Source organism: Lolium perenne, chromosome 1 (assembly GCF_019359855.2).
Source record: "Lolium perenne isolate Kyuss_39 chromosome 1, Kyuss_2.0, whole genome shotgun sequence".
NCBI classification, from domain to species: domain Eukaryota; kingdom Viridiplantae; phylum Streptophyta; class Magnoliopsida; order Poales; family Poaceae; genus Lolium; species Lolium perenne.
Window position 1 is genome coordinate 178950287 of NC_067244.2, and position 27330 is coordinate 178977616.

At 42.4% G+C, this 27330-nt stretch overlaps 2 protein-coding genes across 3 annotated transcripts; both read right to left on the bottom strand.

Annotated features, from left to right (window-relative positions):
• Positions 1 to 12164: 12164 nt before the first annotated feature.
• LOC127314294 (uncharacterized) lies at positions 12165 to 13647 on the bottom strand. Its single transcript, XM_051344747.2, has 2 exons — positions 12587 to 13647; positions 12165 to 12387 (listed from the first exon to the last, which is right to left on the bottom strand). Exons 1-2 carry the CDS (start codon positions 13518 to 13520, stop codon positions 12344 to 12346), a joined length of 978 nt encoding a protein of 325 aa, XP_051200707.1. The 5' UTR covers positions 13521 to 13647; the 3' UTR covers positions 12165 to 12343.
• A 2068-nt stretch (positions 13648 to 15715) lies between these two features.
• LOC127314303 (F-box/FBD/LRR-repeat protein At1g13570) lies at positions 15716 to 18784 on the bottom strand. Of its 2 annotated transcripts, XM_051344761.2 has the most exons (5): positions 18580 to 18784; positions 17000 to 17893; positions 16757 to 16912; positions 16379 to 16670; positions 15716 to 15993 (listed from the first exon to the last, which is right to left on the bottom strand). In XM_051344761.2, the coding sequence occupies exons 2-4, from the start codon at positions 17861 to 17863 to the stop codon at positions 16404 to 16406; spliced, it is 1287 nt and encodes a 428-aa protein (XP_051200721.1). In that variant the 5' UTR covers positions 17864 to 17893; positions 18580 to 18784; the 3' UTR covers positions 15716 to 15993; positions 16379 to 16403. The 2 variants fall into 2 exon arrangements, with proteins under 2 accessions (XP_051200721.1, XP_051200714.1); XM_051344754.1 differs by lacking the exon at positions 15716 to 15993 and having other exon boundaries at positions 16057 to 16670.
• Positions 18785 to 27330: the final 8546 nt, after the last annotated feature.

Below are 27330 nucleotides of genomic sequence, written 5' to 3' on the forward strand. Positions count from 1 at the left end.
TGTCTCTCCCATAAGATAAATAGCATGTTGGGTGAACAAATTACAGTTGGGCAATTGACAAATAAAGAGGGCATGACCATGCACATACATGTTATGATGAGTAGTGTGAAATTCAATTGGGCATTACGACAAAGTACATAGACCGCTATCCAGCATGCATCTATGCCTAAAAAGTCCACCTTCAAGTTATCATCCGAACCCCCTCCAGTATTAAGTTGCAAACAACAGACAATTACATTAAGTATGGTGCGTAATGTAATCAACAAATACATCTTTTGACATAGCATTGATGTTTTATCCCTTGTGGCAACATCACATCCACAACCTTAGAACTTTCTGTCACTGTCCCAGATTTAATGGAGGCATGAACCCACTATCGAGCATAAATACTCCCTCTTGGAGTTACAAGTAACGACTTGGCCAGAGCCTCTACTAATAACGGAGAGCATGCAAGATCATAAACAACACATAGATGATAGATTGATAATCAACATAATATAGCATTCAATATTCATCGGATCCCAACAAACGCAACATGTAGCATTACAAATAGATGATCTTGATCATGTTAGGCAGCTCACAAGATCCAACAATGATAGCACAATTAGAAGAAGACAACCATCTAGCTACTGCTATGGACCCATAGTCCAGGGGTGAACTACTCACACATCACCCCGGAGGCGACCATGGTGGTGAAGAGTCCTCCGGGAGATGATTTCCCTCTCCGGTAGGGTGCCGGAGGCGATCTCCTGAATCCCCCGAGATGGGATTGGCGGCGGCGGCGTCTCTGGAAGGTTTTCCGTATCGTGGCTCTCGATACTGGGGTATTCGCGACGAAGACTTTAAGTAGGCGGAAGGGTAGGTCAGGGGGCGCCACGAGGGCCCCACACGCCAGGGCCGCGCGGCCAGGGCCAGGGCCGCGCCGCCCTACTGTGGCGTCGCCTCGTCGCCCCACTTCGTATCTGCCCCGGTGTTCTGGAAGCTTCGTGGAAAAATAAGATCCTGGGCGTTGATTTCGTCCAATTCCGAGAATATTTCCTTACTAGGATTTCTGAAACCAAAAACAGCAGAAAACAGCAATTGGCTCTTCGACATCTTGTTAATAGGTTAGTGCCGGAAAATGCATAAATATGACATATAGTATGTATAAAACATGTAGGTATTGTCATAAAACAAGCATGGAACATAAGAAATTATCGATACGTTGGAGACGTATCAGCATCCCCAAGCTTAGTTCCTACTCGTCCCGAGTAGGTAAACGATAACAAAGATAATTTCTGAAGTGACATGCTATCATAATCTTGATCAATACTATTGTAAGCACATGTAATGAATGCAGCGATCCAAAGCAATGGTAAAGACAATAAGTAAACAATTGAATCATATAGCAAAGACTTTTCATGAATAGTACTTTCAAGACAAGCATCAATAAGTCTTGCATAAGAGTTAACTCATAAAGCAATAAATTCAAAGTAAAGGCATTGAAGCAACACAAAGGAAGATTAAGTTTCAGCGGTTGCTTTCAACTTGTAACATGTATATCTCATGGATAGTTGTCAATACAGAGTAATATGATGAATGCAAATATGCAAGTATGTAAGAATCAATACACAGTTAACACAAGTGTTTGCTTCTAAGGTGGAAGGAAGTGGGTAAACTGACTCAACATGAAAGTAGAAGAATGGCCCTTCGAAGAGGGAAGCATTGATTGCTATATTTGTGCTAGAGCTTTTATTTTGAAAACAAGAAACAATTTTGTCAACGGTAGTAATAAAGCATATGCATTATGTAAATTATATCCTACAAGTTGCAAGCCTCATGCATAGATTACCAATAGTGCCCGCACCTTGTCCTAATTAGCTCGGATTACCTAGATTATCGATGCAATACATATGTTTTAACCAAGTATCACAAAGGGGTACCTCTATGCCGCCTGTACAAAGGTCTAAGGAGAAAGCTCGCATTGGATTTCTCGCTTTTGATTATTCTCAACTTAGACATCCATACCGGGACAATATAGACAACAGATAATGGACTCCTCTTTAATGCATAAGCATTCAGCAACAAATAATATTCTCATAAGAGATTGAGGATTGTTGTCCAAAACTGAAACTTCCACCATGGATCATGGCTTTAGTTAGCGGCCCAATGTTCTTCTCTAACAATATGCATGCTCAAACCATTCAACTCATGGTAAATCACCCTTACTTCAGACAAGACGAACATGCATAGCAACTCACATGATATTCAACAAAGAGTAGTTGATGGCGTCCCCAGGAACATGGTTATCGCACAACAAGCAACTTAATAAGAAATAAGATACATAAGTACATATTCAATACCACGATAGTTTTTAGGCTATTTGTCCCATGAGCTATATATTGCAAAGACAAAGGATAGAAATTTAAAGGTAGCACTCAAGCAATTTACTTTGGAATGGCGGAGAAATACCATGTAGTAGGTAGGTATGGTGGACACAAGTGGCATATTTTTTTTTGGCTCAAGGATTTGGATGCACGAGAAGTAATCCCTCTCAATACAAGGCTTAGGCTAGCAAGGTTATTTGAAGCAAACACAAGTATGAACTGGTACAGCAAAACTCACAAAAAAACATATTGTAAGCGTTATAAGACTCTACACCGTCTTCCTTGTTGTTCGACCCTTACTAGAAAATATCTAGACCTTAGAGAGACCAATCATGCAAACCAAATTTTAGCAAGCTCTATGTATTTCTTCACTAATAGGTGCAAAGTATATGATGCAAAAGCTTAAACATGATCCTTATGAGCACAACAATTGCCAAGTATCAAATTATTGAAGACATTATACCAATTACCACATGTAGCATTTCCCGTTTTCAACCATATAACAATTAACGAAGCAGATTCAACCTTCGCCATGAACATTATGAGTAAATCCTAAGGACATATTTGTCCATATGCAACAGCGGAGCGTGTCTCTCTCCCACACAATGAATGCTAGGATCCAACTTTATTCAAACAAAACAAAAACAAAAACAAACAGACGCTCCAAATAAAGCACATAAGATGTGATGGAATAAAAATATAGTTTCACTAGAGGAACCTGATAATGTTGTCGATGAAGAAGGGGATGCCTAAGGCATCCTCAAGCTTAGATGCTTGAGTGTTCTTGAAATATGCAGGGATGAACCACCGGGGCATCCCCAGGCTTAGAGCTTTCACTCTCCTTGATCATATTGTATCATCCTCCTCTCTTGATCCTTGAAAACTTCCTCCACACCAAACTCAAAACAACTCATTAGAGGGTTAGTGCATAATCAAAAGTCACATATTCAGAGGTGACATAATCATTCTTAACACTTCTGGACATTGCACAAAGCTACTGAAAGTTAATGGAATAAAGAAATCCATCAAGCATAGCAAAACATGCAATGTGAAATAAAAGGCAGAATCTGTCAAAACAGAACAGTCCGTAAAGACGAATTTTTAAGAGGCACCAGACTTGCTCAAATGAAAATGCTCAAATTGAATGAAAGTTGCGTACATATCTGGGGATCACTCACGTAAATTGGCAGAATTTTCTGAGTTACCTACAGAGAATTCAACCCAAATTCGTGACAGCAAGAAATCTGTTTCTGGGCAGTAATCCAAATCTATTATGAACCTTACTATCAAAGATTTTACTTGGCACAACAATGCAACAAAATTAAGATAGGGAGAGGTTGCTACAGTAGTAACAACTTCCAAGACTCAAATATAAAACAAAAGTGCTGTAGTAAAATCATGGGTTGTCTCCCATAAGCGCTTTTCTTTAACGCCTTTCAGCTAGGCGCAGCAAGTGTGTATCAAGTGTTATCAGGAGATGAAGCATTGGCATTCTTACCAGAGGCTCTGCGCCTACCCTTCTTACTCTTATTCTTACTCTTTGGTTTAGGGAATATATGATTGCATCCAGGTATGGAGGAATTTAGAGTGCCTTTTTCCACATCTATGGTTACTCCGAAGAGCTTCAGCAGGGATCTTCTAAGTGTGATTTGTCCTGTACCTACACATTCAATAACGAGATAATCAGTGGATACCGTTTTTCCAAGAAGGGTTGTGAATACTCCTTCAGCAATTCCCTTAGGAATTATAACAGAGTTATCAGCGAGAGTTATTCCTTCTCTTCCTTCAGTAAGTCCCCAGAGTGTCAAAGATTTATAAATACTCTCAGGCATAAGGCAAAATTCAGTCATAATATCACAACGAGCATCAAAAAATTTACCATCAATAGTAACTTTAATAGTGGGGTCCCACATTGATGGTTCAGAGTTTATTGGAACATAATCAAAATGCTCACGAATCCGCTCATACCCTTCTTTCAAGCAAGATACATGTGTCTCAAGAGTATTCAATCTATTATAGACACTAACAAGGGATGGATCTTAATTATTAGTGGAGCTAGATGATGCAACCAATTTTTTATGGCATTAAAAGCTTGATCCCCATCACAGTGAAGGAAATCTCCTCCCACTACAGCATCTAAGGCATATCTATAGCGAAGAATAAGCCCAAAATAAAAATTACTAAGAAGCAAACTTAGTGTCATTTTAGGTTCAGTTTTATTATAAGAATCAAAAATTCTAGACCAAGCTTCTTTAAAACCCTCTTCACCCCTTTGTTTAAAAGTGAAGATCGATTCCTCGGGTGATAGAGCAACAACTATAGGACTAGTCATGGTAACAAAAATAAGGTAAATGCTAATAACTAATTTTTTTGTGTTTTTAATATGGAGATTGCAAACAAAACAGTAAATAAAGTAAAGCTAGCAACTAATTTTTTGTGTTTTGATATAATGCAGCAAACAAAGTAGTAAATAAAATAAAGCAAGAAAATAAACAAAGTAAAGAGATTGGAAGTGGAGACTCCCCTTGCAGCGTGTCTTGATCTACCCGGCAACGGCGCCAGAAATTTACTTGCTGGCGTGTAGTTGACGTGGGAGTAAGAAATCTTGTTCCTTCACGTCCCCGGCAACAGCGCCAGAAATTTAGCTTGATGACGCGTAAAGTACACGCCCGTTGGGAACCCCAAGTGGAAGGTGTGATGCGTACAGCAGCAAGTTTCCCTCAGTAAGAAACCAAGGTTTATCGAATCAGTAGGAGTCAAGAAGCACGTTGAAGGTTGATGGCGGCGGAGTGTAGTGCGGCGCAACACCAGGGATTCCGGCGCCAACGTGGAACCTGCACAACACAAACAAATTACTTTGCCCCAACGTGACAGTGAGGTTGTCAATCTCACCGGCTTGCTGTAACAAAGGATTAGATGTATAGTGTGGAAGATGATGTTTCCAGAAAACAGTAGAACGAGTATTGCAATAGATTGTATTCGATGTAAAAGAATGGACCGGGGTCCACAGTTCACTAGTGGTGTCTCTCCCATAAGATAAATAGCATGTTGGGTGAACAAATTACAGTTGGGCAATTGACAAATAAAGAGGGCATGACCATGCACATACATGTTATGATGAGTAGTGTGAAATTCAATTGGGCATTACGACAAAGTACATAGAACGCTTATCCAGCATGCATCTATGCCTAAAAAGTCCACCTTCAGGTTATCATCCGAACCCCCTCCAGTATTAAGTTGCAAACAACAGACAATTGCATTAAGTATGGTGCGTAATGTAATCAACAAATACATCCTTAGACATAGCATTGATGTTTTATCCCTAGTGGCAACAACACATCCACAACCTTAGAACTTTCTCGTCATCGTCCTGCATTTAATGGAGGCATGAACCCACTATCGAGCATAAATACTCCCTCTTGGAGTTACAAGTAACGACTTGGCCAGAGCCTCTACTAATAACGGAGAGCATGCAAGATCATAAACAACACATAGATGATAGATTGATAATCAACATAACATAGCATTCAATATTCATCGGATCCCAACAAACGCAACATGTAGCATTACAAATAGATGATCTTGATCATGTTAGGCAGCTCACAAGATCCAACAATGATAGCACAATTAGGAGAAGACGACCATCTAGCTACTGCTATGGACCCATAGTCCAGGGGTGAACTACTCACACATCACTCCGGAGGCGACCATGGCGGTGAAGAGTCCTCCGGGAGATGATTCCCCTCTCCGGCAGGGTGCGGAGGCGATCTCCTGAATCCCCCGAGATGGGATTGGCAGCGGTGGCGTCTCTGGAAGGTTTTCCGTATCGTGGCTCTCGGTACTGGGGTATTCACGATGAAGACTTTAAGTAGGCGGAAGGGTAGGTCAGGGGGCGCCACGAGGGCCCCACACGCCAGGGCCGCGCGGCCAGGACCTGGGCCGTGCCGCCCTACTGTGGCGTCGCCTCGTCGCCCCACTTCGTATCTCCCCAGGTGTTCTGGAAGCTTCGTGGAAAAATAAGATCCTGGGCGTTGATTTCGTCCAATTCCGAGAATATTTCCTTACTAGGATTTCTGAAACCAAAAACAGCAGAAAACAGCAACTGGCTCTTCGGCATCTTGTTAATAGGTTAGTGCCGGAAAATGCATAAATATCACATAAAGTATGTATAAAACATGTAGGTATTGTCATAAAACAAGCATGGAACATAAGAAATTATCGATACGTTGGAGACGTATCACATACCATCTTAACGAGGTCAACGATGTAAGCATAATTCGCAGCACTAGATACAACCTCTATTGAAGACGAGTAGCATCATGAGCTCTTGATGAACTTAACTGAGGTTGAATAAACAATACCCGCCATTTCAATGAACTGTGATAATCAAATTATGATCATCAAAGTAAATAGTTCTAAGGATAATATGAATCATTAAGTCATTGAAGAGGAGATTAAAATTTGTGAGGAAAATGAGAAACTCGGGAGTTACTATGTTGGATTATATCCAAAATTCTATGAACTTGGCATATCACTTAATAAAGGATTTATCACGTAATGTGATTGAAAATGCATCGAGAGAGATGAGTTTGAGACCCACGATATGAGCTTTCCATAGTGGTAACCCAATTTATGTGGTCGGAGATCCCGTGGAGTGGTGTTGGGAGACAAGTTGTTGGTAAGTTGGGAGGAGTAACCCTATATACCACTCCACAAAGATGCAATGCTCTCCTAATATGCATGACAGGATGATGTTTATATTAATGTGTTCTAAGTGGTTTATTTAAGCAGGGATGTTATCGTGTTGAACATATTTTAAAGGGCACCACCTATATGAGTCTAATTGTCAAACTTCTCGGTCTATAGAGTTAGGTGCACTCTAATAAACTCAAATGCTTTGGGTTGTGACATATAAGCTCCAACCCACGGGAAAGCCTTGCGGCGGTCAAGTATCAGTCTAGTTTTTGTGTGAAGCTAATGTGCATAAACCTCTAGTTCAAAGCATAGTCCTATATTTAAGTTGCTAACTAGTGTAACATAATGTTTCAATTGAAAGTTAAACTTAACTATCTCCACCATAAATCCATATATAAACAATTTTTTGCGATAAAAGTAACTGGTGTGCCTATGAGATTTTGTGATGGATTCTTGAAATTTAGCTAGCTAGTGAGTCTTAGCCCTAGTCTCATACAAATTCTGAAGTTCTCATATGGATCATGCATGCATGACAAAAGGTGTAATAAATGTTAGTCCCCCATTTCTAGTTGGGATAAAGTTGGATCAACTTATAAGGTGACCTCTTTTAGCACTGCTAAGTGAGTGAGAAGAGAAGTGGTTCATGCGCACTCCTCCTTCCCCGCCTGCCACGCCTTGTCACACAGCGCGCACCATGCTCTTGTTACGTGTTTCGTGGAGCCGAGCTTATACCAATGCATGTTATTTATATTTTTACTGTTGGTAAATTAATCATGTGTATTAATTTATGAGTCTTTAACGGATGCGTTAGCCGGATCCAAATTTTCTAGATCGTTGGGCTGTGTTGACTCGGACATGGGTTGTGATCCATAACTTACCGACCCGCACTACATAAAATCATAAGTGAACCCTAATTGGTACGTTACATGAGATTACTCTCATCAAAAACCTTGCGCCGCTCCACGTCTTTTTCCCATCCCATCTTCCGTCTTACATCGAAGGACAAGATAGTAGGCCTTCGGAACCCCACCTCTTGTAGACATATATGAGTGACGGCCAATTGGGATCTTGGGGAGTGCTCCAGCACGATTACTGGCAACATCACATCATCTGAGGACTCCTTCCCCATTGACATCTTCTTTGTGAATATCGATAACCTCTTTGGTGACACGGGTCACAATGTCGACGCGAACGCCGCTGCTCCTGCTGCCCAGTCTGCACCGCATGGATCATATTCTCCTCTTTTAGATCTTGCTAGACTTTCTAGCTCTCACAATAGATGCTATCAATTTATGTTGTTTAGATGCAATATGTTCATCTATCATGTTAATTTGCATGATTAATTTAATTATTACTATTTGTATGATCATGCTTTGCCAATTGCTTATCCAGGTTAAATCATACGATAATTTGTGTGTATACTCAACACTGTATACATGCCCACCTAAATCAAGCCAGTTTGTGAAGTACTTGTTTAGATGTAAAATGTTGGAGCATTTTCTTTAGTTCATCCGCTTTAGTTTACATCTAGTCTACTTTTAGTGTGTAGGTTTACCCACTTTAATTTGTATCTAGTCTATTTTGAAAGTACCTAAAATATCTTATATTAATGCATGGAGGGAGTAAAATGCAAAACACGGATAATGCATGAGTAAAAAAAGACGCGTAGTACATTGAGTGTTGAAATGTGTAGCTAGCGACGGATCGAGGGTGACGTGGCCTGTTCAAATATTGTCACGCACGATCTCCTCAGATTTGTCTCGGTATCTTATATTATTATTACTAGTAAAATTGCCCATGCGTTGCATAGGGGAGAAAATTTAGATGACACTTGTGATCGAGAAATATTTCCGTGTTTCATATAGTCATTAATGTTGAAATAAAATCGAATAACTTACAAAACATGCAACGGTAAATAAATAGTTCTAGGTTTGATATAATTTTATCAATGATGAGAGAAACAAGAACCATGAGTAATAAAAAATAATGTAAATCCTGATAAAGAAGATTGGGAGGTCTGCCAAAGACCTGCACATTAATATTGGCTTCTTGCACATGTCGCAGGAGATGGGCATGCCCATCTCCGAACTGTTAGCATTAATATTGGCTTCTTGCACATGTCTCTGGATTTTCTGATCCTAATCTCAAACTTGACACATATATACATAGCCGGCAAATCAGTTTGCTCTACTACAACATCCAATCTTTATCGTGCCTCACCTCTTCCATGTAATTGTAACTATCCACGTATAAGGATAGACAACATGCACTACACTGGTGTTATAGTACTTACCATCCTCAGCAGAGATTAATAATCATTAAGATCCATCGTTGCGATGTCTGGATGACATGAGGCAATACTGTTCGTCTTGATGATGGCATCAATCATAGGCCTTTACTCTGGATTCAGACTCTCCCGCTGCAATATTTTTTCTAGCTCGTCCGGCCACCACAGACGTGGTGCCGCAGGAAGCAGAATTGTCTTCGTGCTTGAGCGCGACGAATGGTAGAAGAGTCCATGCTCCGCGCTAAAAGGAAGAAGGAGATGATGGGTGACCATAGTATGTGGGCGACGACGTGTTGATACCTGGCCGAATTCGGCCCCTCCGAAGCAGATTCCGGCTCCAGCATAGTCTAGGCGCGAGCTTAATCTGGCCGATGGAGAAAAACACTGAAACAAAGTGTCATGTATAGCAACCACAACACCTGGGAGTCCTCCTGCAACAACGTATCCAAGCACGGAGATAAAGCACCATGCTCTCGTCGCCCACGCTCTCTGGGATTGATCCGATGATCTAATCAAAGCACCTCGATGAGCTAATCAAAGCATCGGCACAAACAAGCAAATCAAGCCAGCAGAACTGTCTGATGATAAGCCTCCCTGCATGGCCTACTTCTTCATCCCTTCTCATGTCATTTCTCTCTATCTCATCCACACAAGCACCCAAGTCTGCCACTGGAGACTCAACCGCGCCGTCGCTGGAGCTGTCCCGAGACCTGCCAATCAACCTATCCGCTCTGCCTTAATCAAACCGGGGCAACCGGCATCGATACCGCCATTGTCTTCTTCCCCTGTTCCACGCCTCCGTCCGGTGGCCGCGGCCGTCGAATCGCCTGTACTGCTACTACATCCTCGAGCGGAGCCACGTCGCAGAGCCTTTCCCCGACGTGTACTCGCTTCTGATTATAGCGTCGGGCCAGGCCGTGCACAATAGGGCAACTCTGATCAGAAGCAACTCGGGTTTCCAATTAGATCTGAACACGGTGTGAGACATGAGGTTTTCACACGTGATTCTTACAAGTAGGAAATTGATCAACGGACGAAACCAAGGTAGCACGGACCAAACGGACGAAACCAAGGAAACACTTTTCCCTTTATTATTAGGTATAGATGTGTGTGTATCTGGCAGGTGATCCCGTACGTATATCTCTGAGATGTCGCGATTAGCGCACCACGATCCTTCCAGTCGATTGTGCCACATGTCCACATCACAAATCACACATCCTTGAGAGCGAACGCGACTTCATCACCAACCCTGATCTGGCGGGTCAATGCTATCACAACTACTCCCGTACTATCTTCACTTGTGTCGTGTGACAGTCCGGCCCGTTTAGGACTAAGTTCAAACAAGAAGCCTTGGCGCGGCGGCACGCAAATCCCCTGCTTCCTATATGCCGGTCAGGTCGCCGCCTACTCGGCACCGCACACCACCCGATCGGGTTTGGCCCAGGCCCATTGTTTCTATTTTGCATTTTCACTTCGGTTACTCGGTCTGGTTCTTCGGTCCATTCTTTTTTTTCCGGGTTTCTGGTTTGATTTTCCTTTTTCAGCCGGTTTTTTGGTTGTATTTTTTATTTTATTTATTTGTTACTTAAAAAATATTTTTGATTTGAAAATTGTTTAAATTTTAAAATGCTCAATTTTTGAAAATATTTAAATGAAAAATGCTCATAATTCAAAAAAAAGATTTGAAAAGGTTCAGATTTCAAATTGTTTAAATTTAAGTTTTTTATGATTTTGAAAATGTTCATATCACTCATCGTTAATTTTAAGGGACAATATATAAGAAATAATGCATTGTACGTCATAGATATTATTGCCTTCTCTATATGATGTGAACTTGTGAAGGGCTAAAAATAGACATGACTTCTCTACCATTGTATATTACCTAAATGTAACATAGTTGAGCATGGTGGCGGTAGATGGGGTAGATACATGTGAATGCTATATATACGGCATCTTTCGGCCAAGAAAAGTATTTGGCCAGTTTTTATGTGTAAGTAAAGACTATTTATATTTTTCAGTGAAATTATTTCTAACAAAAGACGAGTATAATGTTTATCATTGCATTGAGTTCTATTCATGCAAGTAATCACTCCATAATGTACTTTGTAATATGGCACAGATATCTGATAAGGTCCATGATCAATAAGGTGATGTATGCCTGCATGAGGAGTTTTGAATTCAACGACAAGGGTCGATGACATCCATGTTCTGAAGTTGGTATTTTTACAAACATAATTGTATATATATGCGGAAACGTTGGATCTGTTTGAATCCGTGATTGGTTGACATTTTGTACATTCTTTAAACGGTAACGAGATTTTCCTCCTAATGAATGAAAATGTGCTTCATAAAACATTGTGATGACGAAATGTACTTGTAGCAAAATGACCGAGATCTAAATTGTTACAATGCTTAATGCCTAATGCATGGCCGATCTTTTTGGTCGGACGAACTTGTGTGTTTGGGTGGTGTCTCTGAGGCGAAGGCTCAAACATTGTTTTGGATTTGTCTTCTGCAGCCTCAACCATGTTAAGCGCATTAATAATTATAATCTACCTATAATCAAGCAGTAGTAATCGCACGAGCAGTTTTCCTAGTTTCTAACAAGAGATGATTATAATGTTTTTCATTGCGTTCAGTTCTATTCATGCAAGTAATCAGTCCGTGCTGTATTTTGTAATATGGCACAGATCTCTGATAAAATAATCGTTAGTGCAGATTATAGATCAGTTGGTTCTTACGAGCCAGACTTTCATAACAAGCTTCGTTTTTCTTTGTAACAAGTATACTACTCCTTAGTTGGAGTACTTCGGACGTACAGATGAGCAGATAACATTTCATGAACATTAGTTTTGTCTAAACAAAGGTATGAAGTGAATATTATGGCACAAGTACACCACCGCTTGCCGGAAGTAACTGTATCAAACTATGGCAGCAAAAAAACGCATTTCTGTTCGATCAAACATCAAACCATCACAAGGCTCACTGAGTCCCTTCACATATTTGCTATTGATCCGTACCACCAGAGAGAAGACAATCCTGCACCAAAGTTAAGCGATATCTGTATCAGCAACTGAGATTCAAGGGACACACCTGACAGTAGATCACAGCTCTGATCTGTGTATACGATGACTTCAGTTTGTGGAAATTTTTAGATGATCGCGAGATGCTCGAGGTTGCAATATGCATCGTAAAGTATGAAGGAGGATTTCTATCAACAAAATGGAACGAAGTTTACCTGAGACAAGAACTGCCAAGAACAGAGACGCAGGGGCGGTGCCAAGTGCCGCGGCGCTCGACCGCGCAGAGTCCGACGAGGAGTCGCAGTTGGAGGTGGAGTTCCAGTCGCCGCAGAGGCACAGGTCGGCGTGGCTGCCCTCGTCGTGCCCGCACACCCCGCCCGTGGCGCGGCACGCGCCGCAGAACCCCCGGTTCGCCTCCGGCAGCTGCCACGCCACCCGGATGCCGTACGCCCACCCGCCGGCCCCCTCCGCCGCGCGCACCGGCGCGAGGCTGTACGCGCTGCTGTACCCCTCGCACTGGAGCCGGCTGACGTTCACCGACCGGATGGCGCCCCACGACACCGCGCAGCACTCTGGCGGCACGGCCGTCCCGTACGCCGCCCCCGAGGGCCTCCGCCGCCCGTCGTCGTAGTAGTCGTCCCAGGCTGGGCAGCCGGAGTAGTCGGCGCAGCCCATCCCGGACACGTTCCGGCAGGGCAGGTGGCGGTCGGGGAAGCCCTGGAAGAGCGGCGAGCTGGCGCGGCAGCCGAGGAGGAGGAACACGTTGTCCGGGTCGGGCGCCAGGAACGGCGCGCGCCACGGCTCGACGACGAAGCCGTTGCCGCGGCCGGCCGGGGAGCGGTCGATGGCGCGGCAGTCGGACATGGCCGGGTCGTGCAGGGTGAGGCCGCGGTAGGCGTAGTCGATGTCGAGGACGCGGTAGGAGCCCGAGGGGAGGTGCAGCATGAGCACGCGGTCGATGCAGAAGAGCAGGTCGCGGAACCCGGCGTGGCCGCACCCCGGGTGGAGCGCGAACGGGTAGTCCACCGTGATGTTGCCGCAGAAGGACCGGCACGTCGTGATCGACACGTTGGCGCCGACGGCCGGCCGCGCCATGGCCAATGCGCACAAAGCGAGCAGGACGGCTAGGTGAGGACCTGAGAGCGCCATTGCCCTGTTGCGAGAAGACGAAGTGAGTGGAAGTTGATACAACTGATCTAGAGTGGCAGCAACACTTGCATTGTGACTAATCGAGTGCTGCGAGATGAGAGGAGTCTGGGAGGACAAAGCAACCCCAGATCGATTCCTTGCTTGCTTTTGATGAAGAGCTGGGAGGCATCATTTGCTTTTCTTTTCGGGCCTTTTGCTTTTGCTTTCTTTTGATTTTTATGCCATTAGTCTTCATCTCCACTACTTTCAAATTGGTGCTCTCTTTTACATCTTGTAAGTTATGTGAACGTTGTAACAATTTAGATTGCAGCCCTCACCAAAACCTAAGTAATTATAATCCCAAACCTCTTGAAATTTTTTCCACTCGGTTTTGATAACTGAATCGCACTCACTCTTGGAGGATTGTGTCGTGATTCATGCTAGCCCGTGAACCCCGTGAATTGCACACGAGTTATACAATTAAGATTTCCTCAATTGCACATTAGTTGCAACTGGAAAAAAAAAAAGAGCGACTGTCTGGTTTGCATCATGGTTTGTGAGTTGCATATGATACTTGAGTGACATCACCCAAAAAAGATTTATCAGTAGACCTAGCTCTAGGCACACCTATTTATACACACCCTTAATACTTAATTTCCAACGTGCTACCTCCCTTTCTCATGGTGGTGGTGGTTGCTGCCCGTGTTGTAGCCCAGTCAACATTTCTCAAAATGAGCTCCAAGCTGATAAGGTGTTGTAAAATAAACAGGTAAACCTATTTTAGCCGGCTAGACCTGATCCTTCCACTATCTTGGAATAAATATGTTGCCTTTCTCCATAAATAGATGTCAGATTTGAGTACATACTTTGCGCTCTTAGCTCAAATCTTTACAACCCAAGCTCCGCCTCCCGAAAGCAGAGACACCCATTTCCAATCCCAGCCACACGCGAAACAAACGAGACGCCCATCTCTGTTGCTATCGTTGTACTATGTGTCTTAGGAGATTAGTTGGGTTCCTTCCTTTAGAGCGTAAACATTTTCAATCGGGTCCTCCAAAACGATACTTAAAGGTATTTGAGATGTGTTGGATATTTTTCGTTCCCACCTGCGCGTCCCAAATGCCATTTTCGTCTGGCGGGGTCCAATACGGTGTCTGGCGCCGCGAGCCCGTTACTGGTCCATAGGGGACGCTCCAGGCACGCCGAACAGAGCGAGAAGTGAAGCGGGAAGTGGCGGGCCCGAGGCGTCAGTGACACGACTAAACCCCGTCACCTACCTCTGGTCGACGCAGTGAAGCGTCTCGTCGTCCAAACGCCCCGCTGCCACCGCTGTAATAAAGAGCGCCCCCTCCTTCCTCTCGCCACGTTCCCCATTCCAATCTCGTCGCTTCCAATCTCGCCGCACCTCCTTTCTCTCGTCGCACCCCGAGGACTGCCCAGGGTTGCACGCGGCGTACATGGCGTCGTTGAACGACAAGGACACCGGGAGGAGCGACCTCGACGCGGTGATCGCCATGTCCATCCGCGACGCTGTGATGCCGCTCGTCGACCTCACCAATGACGGTGAAGTTGGGCCAAGCGGCGCGGTGAAGGACGAGCCCGACGAGCGCGGCAAGCAGGACGTCGTCGTCGACGACATACAACTTCCACCAGTACTACGACCCCTCTGGCCTCCGCAAGTACTACTACTTAGGGTTTAGGTTTAAATTTCATCCAATTTCATTCAAATCTATGTAATATATAGCAAGTTTGAATGAATTTGACCATTTTCGATTAAATTTTAAAATTTCAAATTCTGTTTGGAGGACGCAGCTGGAGAGCGACGTCCCTAAACATGACACGAAGAAAACGCGTCTCCCAAACGCTAAATCCAGCGTTGTTTGGGGGTCGCTTTGGAGGATGCAGCTAGAGACGCTCTTATAGTTCCTGTTAGTTTTGTCAAATTCTGATTACTGGTGATGTCGAATGTTTGCAGTGGGTTTCCTTGGTACTGTCCCAACTCGTTTCCCCCTATTCTCTCTGTAATTATACTGAACCTGGTATTTCCGTTTTGCAATGCAAAGGGGTGAAAAGCCGGTTGGCAAAAGAAAAGAAAAGGACAAAACCAACCAAAAAAACACACGCAGGAAGAGACGAGGCAGTCAAGTTCTCTAAGTCAACATAAGAATACACTGAGGGTGAAAATAAAACTTTGGAGATAAGCTGCATATCGCAAGTTAAGTTGGAAACATTTTTATTCTGAGCTTTGGCACAACAAAGCAAGAAACTCTTGGAGAGACCAGTGTTTTCACAGGACAAAATGAGCTACTGAATAACTTCAACATCGGATGCAAAAATGTTTATGTTTTTATGCCCACAATGCACGGTTCTTGTCTTACAAGATCGCACCAAAATAGAGTAGATTTTTTTCGAAGTTCCAAGCAGGAGTTTGGTGCCGTTAAGTGGTCTGGACCTGTGCTTTCAGATATTGGGCTTGTGCTTTCAGATATTGGACCTGCTCATATCCATAGAAACACAGTACAGAAAATAATTCAGGGGTGGCAGAATTGACCTGACATGAGCAAAACAGTCTTCATAAGACTGAAGTATAAGATAAACAATTAGACAATATGCTCATCTTTTACAAACATGGTCGTGCTCAGAATTCTCCTCAGTGCATTATCCCGAAGTCAACTAAGCAGTTTAAAATTGACCGATGAAACCATAGCATTGTATCTCAAATATGATCCAAAATGATAAAAGAAAGTGGCATGCCTACAATTCCTTCATATAAAGCTCTAGAGATTCTTATGAAACCTGAGCCTATGAAAGGTAAGTAACTGAACAGCGAAAGAAATGTACTAATAACATCCTTTCCCTAGAAAAAAATTAGGCTGAACCTTTTCGGGATGGGGGAAACAAGCCTCAGAGAATCACTATTTCTGCCTCCTTTGATGTTCTTCTCATCTTTAGAAGATTCTGGAAGACACCTCTGTCCAATCCCTTGTCACTTATTATCACTTTTCTTAGCACCGGTGCATCTTCAAGTAAAAGCTTCAAGAAGCCTAGCTCTGCGAAGGAGCCAGTAAAGTTGGTCATACAAACTACATGAACGTTCTGGAAGAGACATACATGACGATCTATCGATTCCCAGAAACGCACTGGGGGTACCATCAGATTCCGGGGAATGAGCTGCAAAGTACAGTGTAAATTAACAAGAGCAATGGTCCAATTGAGATTTATAATATGTAGCAAGTCAAAGATCTCATCAACTGTACCTTTAGATTGATATTTCGCAGGTTGGGGGCATGCTGAAATAAGCAGAGAGCAAGATTTGCCTCCTTCAGATTACCAAGATTGATCTCCAGGGTTATATATGTCAGCCGGTTGAATAGTTCTGTCGTCTTGAGAATCAAGAATTCATGTTCTACACACTGTAATAGCAAGAGTTCCCGAAACACATTAAGAAACAGTGAAATAATAAGCACCAAAGGAAAACTTTCCTATCACAGTTTTCTTACCTCCAAGATCCGCCCATAAAGTCTAATGTTCTCAACATCTGAAAGAGAATCAATAAACTGAGAAAGATTGAAGTTGCATCTGGCCATCGAAGCATCATGTAACTCAGATTGCAGTTTCAGTTTGATGGTTGCAGAAGTAAGATACGGCGTATGCAGATTCAGGTGTTGAAACTGGCCTTCAATTGCTAGTATCTTGAGCTTTGTTGAATGAATATAGATATGGTGCATGCTGATCAACTTAGAAAGGTGAAGTTTCTCCAAATTCGGGCAACTCGCAACTAAATCCCCTAAACTGTTTCCTTGCACAGAGATATGTTCTAAATGAAGAGTACTCAATTGTTTGAAGCCTTTAGATAGTGGTGGCAACTGTGAACTAGTCAAGATACAAGCTCGCAGGTACACATGTTCTAGTCTATCACAGAAGAAAAAGCAAGATGGGATCTTGTAACGGTCAAGTGTACTTGTCCTAAGATGAATTTCCTTAATTCCATTTCTTGATAACATAAGCATCCAACGGTAAATGTGTCCTCCAGTGGATAGCATTTCATTCCCAAGGGTATTCAGTCCAAACTTCAGAATTGGGCCATTATGCAGGGAGAGAAACATATCAGTGAACTTAAGAAACCTGCATGCATCATCTTTCGCATTGCCATTTCCTGAAGCAAAATCAGATCTCCTGAACACCAGTTCGGTCATTGAAGCCCATGTGTACCTCCAGTTCCTTGACAAGAGGCAAGTTTGAACAGCTTCTTTTATTGGCAAGCAGCACAGGATTTTGTCTTTGAGAGCCTCCGGTAGGTTGGTGATTATATCTTCATCTGCAATATATTTGCATATCTTCGCTGGGGAAAATTCGTGGTCCATTTGGTACGCTTGAACTGTGAGAGCGAGACCCTGCACGCAGTTTGATAAAGGAAACCTATAAATCTCTAACATTCCGCACATTATAAGGGGACAACAAAGAGACAGGACAAAAATTACACAATCCGTAATTGGACTCCTCTTTTTGATATGATATAACATTGTAAAGAAAACATTTAGAAAAAAATGATTTTAAGGAAGAAACAAAATGTACAATTTGAAATCTAGCACGGGAGTTCATAGTAATCAGATGAGCATTTCTGTTAAACATCTGGAAAAGATTAACTGACACTACTTTAATTGGTCCGACATCTCAACATAATCTGCACCACATTGTTGGTAAAAATTGGGTCACAATATTAGGATTACAATTCTCGGCTAAAACTACAACATAATCTGCATCACATTGAGAAAATTGTTGTAATTTCAGTTTACCTACAAGAGGACACACCTGCCTAAATCATAGGCCTCTTGTGGACGCGCGTGAATCCTGGTTAACTTAGCCATCTAACACTCTTACACCAACCAGAGATATACTGTGTTGGAAAACAGAAGCAGAAACATGGCAATAATTACAGCAGTACAGCACATGCTAGCCCTAAAACCCCCGGAAGAATTCCTCGAAATCACATACGAATCGCACCCGACGGTGTCGCAACCCGCGGCGCGGGCAGGGCGAGCGGGTGACGAGGCGAAAGCGAAAGACCAACGCGCCTCACCTAGGGTTTGGGCGGCTGCTTTGGATCTCTTCCTGTCCCCCGCCCTTGGGTTTCGGTTACTTTCTGCCGCCGCGTCTGCCGGTGCTGGTCGTGGCGAGGCAGCACGGCACAGCACCGCTCCGGCCAACCGAGAAAATGCGGCGGCGGCCAGGCGAATGGATGACGATCGCTGAGTAGGTGATTTTTTTTGCCTTTGCAGCTCGAGGCGGTGGGCTACGAACTGGGACGTGCCGGCCTGGCACGGTCGTGTTTTACCGGCCCAAAGGTCTGCAAGCTGCGATCAGCCTTGTTTTTTTCTCCACCAGATTTTGAAGTTTTTGGTGTATCATAAAAAAAAATATTCTCGGAAAAATTGGAAATGCATCGCCAGTTTCGCATCTACTTTTCCCTAACTATTCTTTATCCTAGCTTGGAACAAGTGTTGGATGCTTATTATGCAAACTAGGAGGTTGCGGCACGGCAGTCACGCCACGCCCGTAAGGAAAATCTGTGGTGACCAATGAAAAAAGGTACAGTATGATGGGACAAATGATGAAGTGTTTATATTAACGCTTTTGTAGAAAAGGGCAATAGTATGTTTCTCGAATAAAAGAGGCAACATATAACACGGTAGTTCTTCTATAGAATGTAATTTTTGCATGGTAAAAAGTTATTTTAAGTACATACGACGAACGATGCAGCTATTTTTTCAGATTAAGACAGTAGCATGTTTTTGAATAAATATGCGACATACGATCTAGCTTTTAATTCAAATTACGACTAAAATTTAGGTTGCTCCGGAACGCTTTGTACCGAAAAAAAAGAACAACCGAAAACATTTTTAAATACGAAATAGTACTTCTATCGGATAAAAGAGACGACGAACGACCCTACAATTTAATATGTTTCCCGAATAAAGGAATCGAAAAATTGTTGAGCAATTTTTTAAAGTAGGCTGCATCATTTTTGTCGCAGCAACCGGTAATATTTTTTGCTGGACAAAAGGACGGCATACGGATCTAGCATTTCTTTTCCAAATTACCGCTAGAGGTAAGGTTGTCCAACGATATTTGTACTGAAAATAATGGAACGACTCTCACTGTCACGGTTCATCGCGAAGATAGTATGGACAGAAAACACCGGATGATTGTAAGATGGAAAGAAGAAGGTAGTACGCCAGTAGCACTTGCAGCACCCGGAGCCAGGACAACACTACGACGGAGCAAGTTTTTTTTCCGAGATACCGAAAAGAAAAATATATTATTTTCATCGACTAAAAGAGGTGTTAGATGGAAGAAAATATAAATACTTACCGCCTCGTTAAAAGGTTAACGTGACAAATTACTACGGAAATTGAATATTTCTATCGATGAATTATTATCAAAAGCTGTAGAAAATAACTATTGATTTTTTAAAAAATAATCTAAAAGAAAACGTAAAAAATAGTTGATCGGAGCATTCTTCATGGCACATGCAATCAAGGCTACATGCGATGTGAAAAAAAACCAACGGGAACCGGTTAGACGGAACTAACCCTTAAGGAAAAAAAGGAAAGCCAAAAAAGAAGGGCAAACATCTACGCTAAAATCATCATACGCGTCACCACTTCAATGCAGGAAACCTGCTGCTGCAGCCCTCAAAATGGTGTGGTGAGAGCAAACAGGGTTAGCTTTGATATATAGTGGTTAACGCGACAAATTATTACGGAAATTAAATATTTCTATCGATAAATTATTGCCAAAAGCTGTAGAAAATATCTATTGATTTTTTAAAAAATAATCTAAAAAAACGTAAAAAATAGTTGATTGGAGCATTCTTCATGGCACATGCAATCAAGGCCACATGCAATGTGAAAACAAAAGAAATAGCCAACGGGAACCGGTTAGACGGAACTAACCCTCAAGAACAAAAAGGAAAGCAAAAAAAGAAGGGGCAAACATCTACGGTAAAATCAGCAGGACAAATGGTGAGTGTGGCGAAATCAAGTATATTCTTTTCCCCGGTACAAACATGCTAGTAAGAGCAGAAATCTGTGAGGCTCTGCATATAGATACTGAAGCGTTGTCAGATAGATACTTGGAACTATCGGATCTTGTTCTTATGGGAGCAGATCGAAGTGATTGTTTCTTACATTTTGTGGAAATAATAATCCAATGATATGAGTGGTTGGAAAGAAAAACAATTATCCATTTGAAGAAAGATAACTTTGCCGAAGGCGGTGTCTCAAGCCATCGTGGTCTATGCCATGTCGGTATTTCAAATACCAAAAGGAGTTTGTAAAAAATGATGGATATTATCTCAAACTTTTGGTGGGGATGATGAAAACAACAATTGGATGCACTGGCTAGTATGGTAGAAGTTATGTTGCCCGAAAAAAAGATGGAGGCATGGGGTTTAGGGATTTCCATTCATCTAATCTTGCCATGCTCGCCAAACAAATTGGGAGATTGATCAAGAAACCAGAATCTATGTGTGCAAGAGTTCTTAGATATTGAGCTTTTTTCACCTGGCAAAGTTTAGTGACAGGCCTAAATACCTTTAAAAAGGGTTACATATGGAGAGTGGGGAATGGTGACAAAATTAATATATGGAGTGATCCTAGGATACCATCCATCCCTAATATGAGGGTGATCTCACTGAGGGACGCTGCAGGATATACAAAAGTCTCATACTTGATTGATCCTTTGACTGACCATTGATACAAAAAAAACTCTTGAGACAACTTTTCAATGATCTTGATGCCCGAAGTATCTTGCAAATTCCCCTCAGTAACCAAGGGTTTGAAGATTTTGTTGCTTGGGGAGTTACCAAACATGGCTGATGTACTATTCGATCTGGATATCACTTGCGATGGAAACACCAGTTTGGCCCTAATGCGGGGCAGTTTGCTATCACAGGTGTCTCGGTAAATAACCCAGTATGGAAGAATCCCTGGAAATAAAGAATTATGAGTAAGGTTAAGGTTTTTATATGGTGAACCTTCCATGGAATCATACCCCTAAAGTGCATATTAGCAAATAGACATATTGGCACTAGCGGTGAGTGTCCAATGTGTAGCCAAGGATCTGAAGACGTTTAGCCTTTGATATTTAGGTGCTCTGTGGCACAAGAGATGCGGACAACTCTTGGATTAAACGAAAAAATTGTTGAAGTCATACAAGTAGACAGATCAAGGTCTACGGTTCTGGAAGAACTGTTGAGGCACCCTGATACCCTACTGTCGGGTTTTGATTTGGACTATGTGAAAGAAACCATAGCTATCACTTGTTGGTATCTTTGGTGGTTGTGGCGCCTGATGTCTACGGGTGCTTCTATTCTTGTAGACAGTGTTGGGCCTCCAAGAGCAGAGGTTTGTAGAACAGCAGCAAGTTTCCCTTAAGTGGATCATCCAAGGTTTATCGAACTCAGGGAGGAAGAGGTCAAAGATATCCCTCTCAAGCAACCCTGCAATCACGATACAAGAAGTCTCTTGTGTCCCCAACACACCTAATACACTTGTCAGATGTATAGGTGCACTAGTTCGGCGAAGAGATAGTGAAATACAAGTGGTATGAATGAATATGAGCAGTAGTAACGGCGCCAGAAAAGTGCTTGCTGGCGTGCAGTTGATGGTAGTAATATTGCAGGAAGTAAAGATGCAGTAAAACAGTAAACAAGCGATGATTGCAGTATTTAGAAACAAGGCCTAGGGATCATACTTTCACTAGTGGACACTCTCAACATTGATCACATAAATAAATAAGTTCTCTTCCTTTGTGCTACATATACTCTTGTTTGATAATGAACACCATTCATTGTGTAGGGCTACAAGAGCTCCCTCAAGCCGGAGTTAACAAGCGCCACAACATTCGACATTCATATTTAAGTAACCTTTAGAGCATAATAGATCTTTGCAATTTAAACCGAGTACTAACATAGCATACACACTGTCACCTTTACACTATGAAGGGGGAATAAATCACATCAATACTATCATAGTAATAATTAACTCCATAACCTACAAGAGATTATGATCATAACCTACGCCAAGTACTACACGATGCACACACTGTCACCATTACACCGTGAAGGAGGAATAGACTACTTTAATAACATCACAAGAGTAACACATAGATGAATAGTGATACAAAACTCATATGAATCTCAATCATGTAAGGCAGCTCATGAGATCATTGTATTGAAGTACATAGGAGAGAGATTAACCATATAGCTACCGGTACAGCCCTTAGCCTCGATGGAGAACTACTCCCTCCTCATGGGAGACAGCAGCGTTGATGAAGATGGAGGTGGTGTTGATGGAGGAGCCTTCCGGGGGCACTTCCCCGTCCCGGCGGCGTGCCGGAACAGAGACTCCTGTCCCCCTGATCTTGGCTTCGCGATGGCGGCGGCTCTGGAAGGTTTCTCGTACCGCGGCTTTTCCGTCAATCGGTATCGCGTTTTTAGGTCGAAAGGGCTTATATAGGCGAAAGAGGCGGCGTAGGAGGGGCACCAGGGCGCCCTCCCCATAGGCCGGCGCGGCCAGGGGCCTGCCCGCGCGGCCCTATTGTCTAGGGGCCCCAGGCCTCCCCTCCAGCTCTCCTTCGGTGTCCTGGTCCGTCTCGGTGAATTATGATGTTTGGTCTTCGTTTCGTCGAATTCCGAGAATATTGCCCGAACAGCCTTTCTGGAACCAAAAACAGCAGAAAACAGGAACTGACACTTCGGCATCTTGTTAATAGGTTAGTTCCGGAAAATGCATCAAAACGATATAAAGTATGAATAAAACATGTAGGTATTATCATAAAACTAGCATGGAACATAAGAAATTATAGATACGTTGGAGACGTATCAAGCATCCCCAAGCTTAGTTCCTACTCGCCCTCGAGTAGGTAAATGATAACAAGAATAATTTCTTAAGTGACATGCTACCAACATAATCTTGATCAACATTATTGTAAAGCATATGAAGTGAATGCAGCGATTCAAAGCAATGGTGAAGACAATGAATAAACAACTGAACCATATAACAAAGACTTTTCATGAATAGTACTTTGAAGACAAGCATCAATAAGACTTGCATAACAGTTACTCATAAAGCAATAAATTCTTAGTAGAAAACTTTGAAACAACACAAAGGAAGATGTAAGTTTCAGCAGTTGCTTTCAACTTCAACATATATATCTCATGGATAATTGTCAACACAAAGTAATATAACAAGTGCAATAGGTAAACATGTAAGAATCAATGCACACAGTTTACACAAGTGTTTGCTTCTAAGATAGAAAGAAGTAGGTAAACTGACTCAACATAAAAGTAAAAGAATGGCCCTTCGCAGAGGGAAGCAGGGATTAAATCATGTGCTAGAGCTTTCAAGTTTTGAAATCATATAGAGAGCATAAAAGTAAAGTTTTGAGAGGTGTTTGTTGTTGTCAACGAATGGTAATGGGTACTCTAACTACCTTATCAACCAGACTTTCAAGAGCGGCTCCCATGAAGGACGTTATCTCTACCAGCAAGGTAGATCATCCCTCTTCTCTTTGTTTACACATGTATTTTAGTTTCATTATTGATGGGTGACACTCCTCCCAACCTTTTGCTTACACAAGCCATGGCTAACCGAATCCTCGGGTGCCTTCCAACATTCACATACCATGGAGGAGTGTCTATTTGCAAAATTAAGTTGCTTACTGATAGATCAGGGCAAAGCATGTGAAGAGAATTATTAATGCAAGTTAGTTAATTGGGGCTGGGCACCCCATTGCCAGCTCTTTTTGCAAAATTATTGGATAAGCGGATATGCCACTAGTCCATTGGTGAAAGTCTGTCAGAAGTAAATGACAAGGTTGAAAGATAAACACCACATACTTCCTCATGAGCTATAAAACATTGACACAAATAAGAGATAATAGGTTTTGAATTGTTTAAAGGTAGCACATGAAGTATTTGCTTGGAATGGCAGGGAAATACCATGTGGTAGGTAGGTATGGTGGACACAAATGGCATAGTTTTTGGCTCAAGGATTTGGATGCACAAGAAGAATTCCTCTCAATACAAGGCTAGGCTAGCAAGGTTGTTTGAAGCAAACTCAAGTATAAAACGGTGCAGCAAGACTCACATATGAACATATTGTAAGCATTATAAGACTTTACATCGTCTTCCTTGTTGTTCAAACACCTTAACCAGAAAATATCTAGACTCTAGAGACCAATCATGCAAACCAAATTTTAACAAGCTCTATGTAGTTCTTCATTAATGGGTGCAAAGTACATGATGCAAGAGCTTAAACATGATCTATATGAGCACAACAATTGCCAAGTATCAAATTATTCAAGACATTATACCAATTACCACATGAAGCATTTTCCGTTTCCAACCATATAACAATGAGCGAAGCAGTTTCAACCTTCGCCATGAACATTAAGAGTAAAGCTAAGAACACATGTGTTCATACGCAACAGCGGAGCGTGTCTCTCTCCCACACAAGTATGAATTTATTCAAACAAAACAAAAACAAACAGACGCTCTAAGCAAAGTACATAAGATGTGACCGAATAAAAAAATAGTTTCAAGAGAAGAAACCTGATAAGTTGTCGATGAAGAAGGGGATGCCTTGGGCATCCTGATGCGTGTAGTTGACACGTCCGTTGGGAACCCCAAGAGGAAGGTGTGATGCGCACAGTAGCAAGTTTCCCTCAGTAAGAAACCAAGGTTTAATCGAACCAGTAGGAGTCAAGAAGCACGTTGAAGGTTGATGGCGGAGGAGTGTAGTGCGGCGCAACACCAGGGATTCCGGCGCCAACGTGGAACCTGCACAACACAATCACAGAACTTTGCCCCAACGTAACAGCGAGGTTGTCAATCTCACCGGCTTGCTGTAAACAAAGGATTAGATGTATAGTGTGGATGATGATGTTTGTTTGCGAAGAACAGTAAAGAACAATTGCAGTAGATTGTATTTCAGATGTAAAGAATAGGACCGGGGTCCACAGTTCACTAGTGGTGTCTCTCCCATAAGATAGCAGATGTTGGGTGAACAAATTACAGTTGGGCAATTGACAAATAAAGAAGGCATAACAATGCACATACAAATATCATGATGAGTACTATGAGATTTAATCAGGGCATTACGACAAAGTACATAGACCGCCATCCAGCATGCATCTATGCCTAAAAAGTCCACCTTCAGGTTATCATCCGAACCCCCTCCAGTATTAAGTTGTAAACAACAGACAATTGCATTAAGTATGGTGCGTAATGTAATCAACACAAATATCCTTAGACAAAGCATCGATGTTTTATCCCTAGTGGCAACAGCACATCCACAACCTTAGAACTTTCTGTCACTGTCCCAGATTTAATGGAGGCATGAACCCACTATCGAGCATAAATACTCCCTCTTGGAGTCACAAGTATCAACTTGGCCAGAGCCTCTACTAGCAACGGAGAGCATGCAAGAACATAAATAACATATATGATAGATTGATAATCAACTTGACATAGTATTCAATATTCATCGGATCCCAACAAACACAACATGTAGCATTACAAATAGATGATCTTGATCATGATAGGCAACTCACAAGATCTAACATGATAGCACAATGAGGAGAAGACAACCATCTAGCTACTGCTATGGACCCATAGTCCAGGGGTGGACTACTCACACATCGATCCGGAGGCGATCATGGCGATGAAGAGACCTCCGGGAGATGATTCCCCTCTCCGGCAGGGTGCCGGAGGCTATCTCCTGAATCTCCCGAGATGGGATTAGCGGCGGCGGCGTCTCTGGAAGGTTTTCCGTATCGTGGCTCTCGGTACTGGGGGTTTCGCGACGGAGGCTTTAAGTAGGCGGAAGGGCAGAGTCGGGAGAGTCACGGGGGGCCCACACGCTAGGGTCGCGCGGCCAGGGGCTGGGCCGTGCCGCCCTGTTGTGTGGCCACCTCGTGGCCCCACTTCTTATCTCCTCCGGTCTTCTGGAAGCTTCGTGGAAAAATAGGCCCCTGGGCGTTAATTTCGTCCAATTCTGAGAATATTTCCTTACTAGGATTTCTGAAACCAAAAACAGCAGAAAACAACAACTGGCTCTTCGGCATCTCGTCAATAGGTTAGTGCCGGAAAATGCATAATAATGACATATAATGTGTATAAAACATGTGAGTATCATCATAAAAGTAGCATGGAACATAAGAAATTATAGATACGTTTGAGACGTATCAAGCATCCCCAAGCTTAGTTCCTACTCGCCCTCGAGTAGGTAAACGATAACAAAGATAATTTCTGAAGTGGCATGCTATCATAATCTTGATCAATACTATTGTAAAGCACATGAGATGAATGCAGCGATTCGAAGCAATGATGAAGATAATGGGTAAACAAATGAATCATATAACAAAGACTTTTCATGAATAATACTTTCAAGACAAGCATCAATAAGACTTGCATAACAGTTAACTCATAAAGCAATAAATTCTTAGTAAATGAGTTGAAGCAACACAAAGGAAGATATAAGTTTCAGCGGTTGCTTTCAACTTCAACATGTATATCTCATAGATAATTGTCAACACAAAGTAATATAACAAGTGCAATAGGTAAACATGTAAGAATCAATGCACACAGTTGATACAAGTGTTTGCTTCTAAGATAGAAAGAATAGGTAAACTGACTCAACAATAAAGTAAAAGATAGGCCCTTCGCAGAGGGAAGCATTGATTACTATATTTGTGCTAGAGCTTTCATTTTGAAAACAAGAAACAATTTTGTCAACGGTAGTAATAAAGCATATGAGTTATGTAT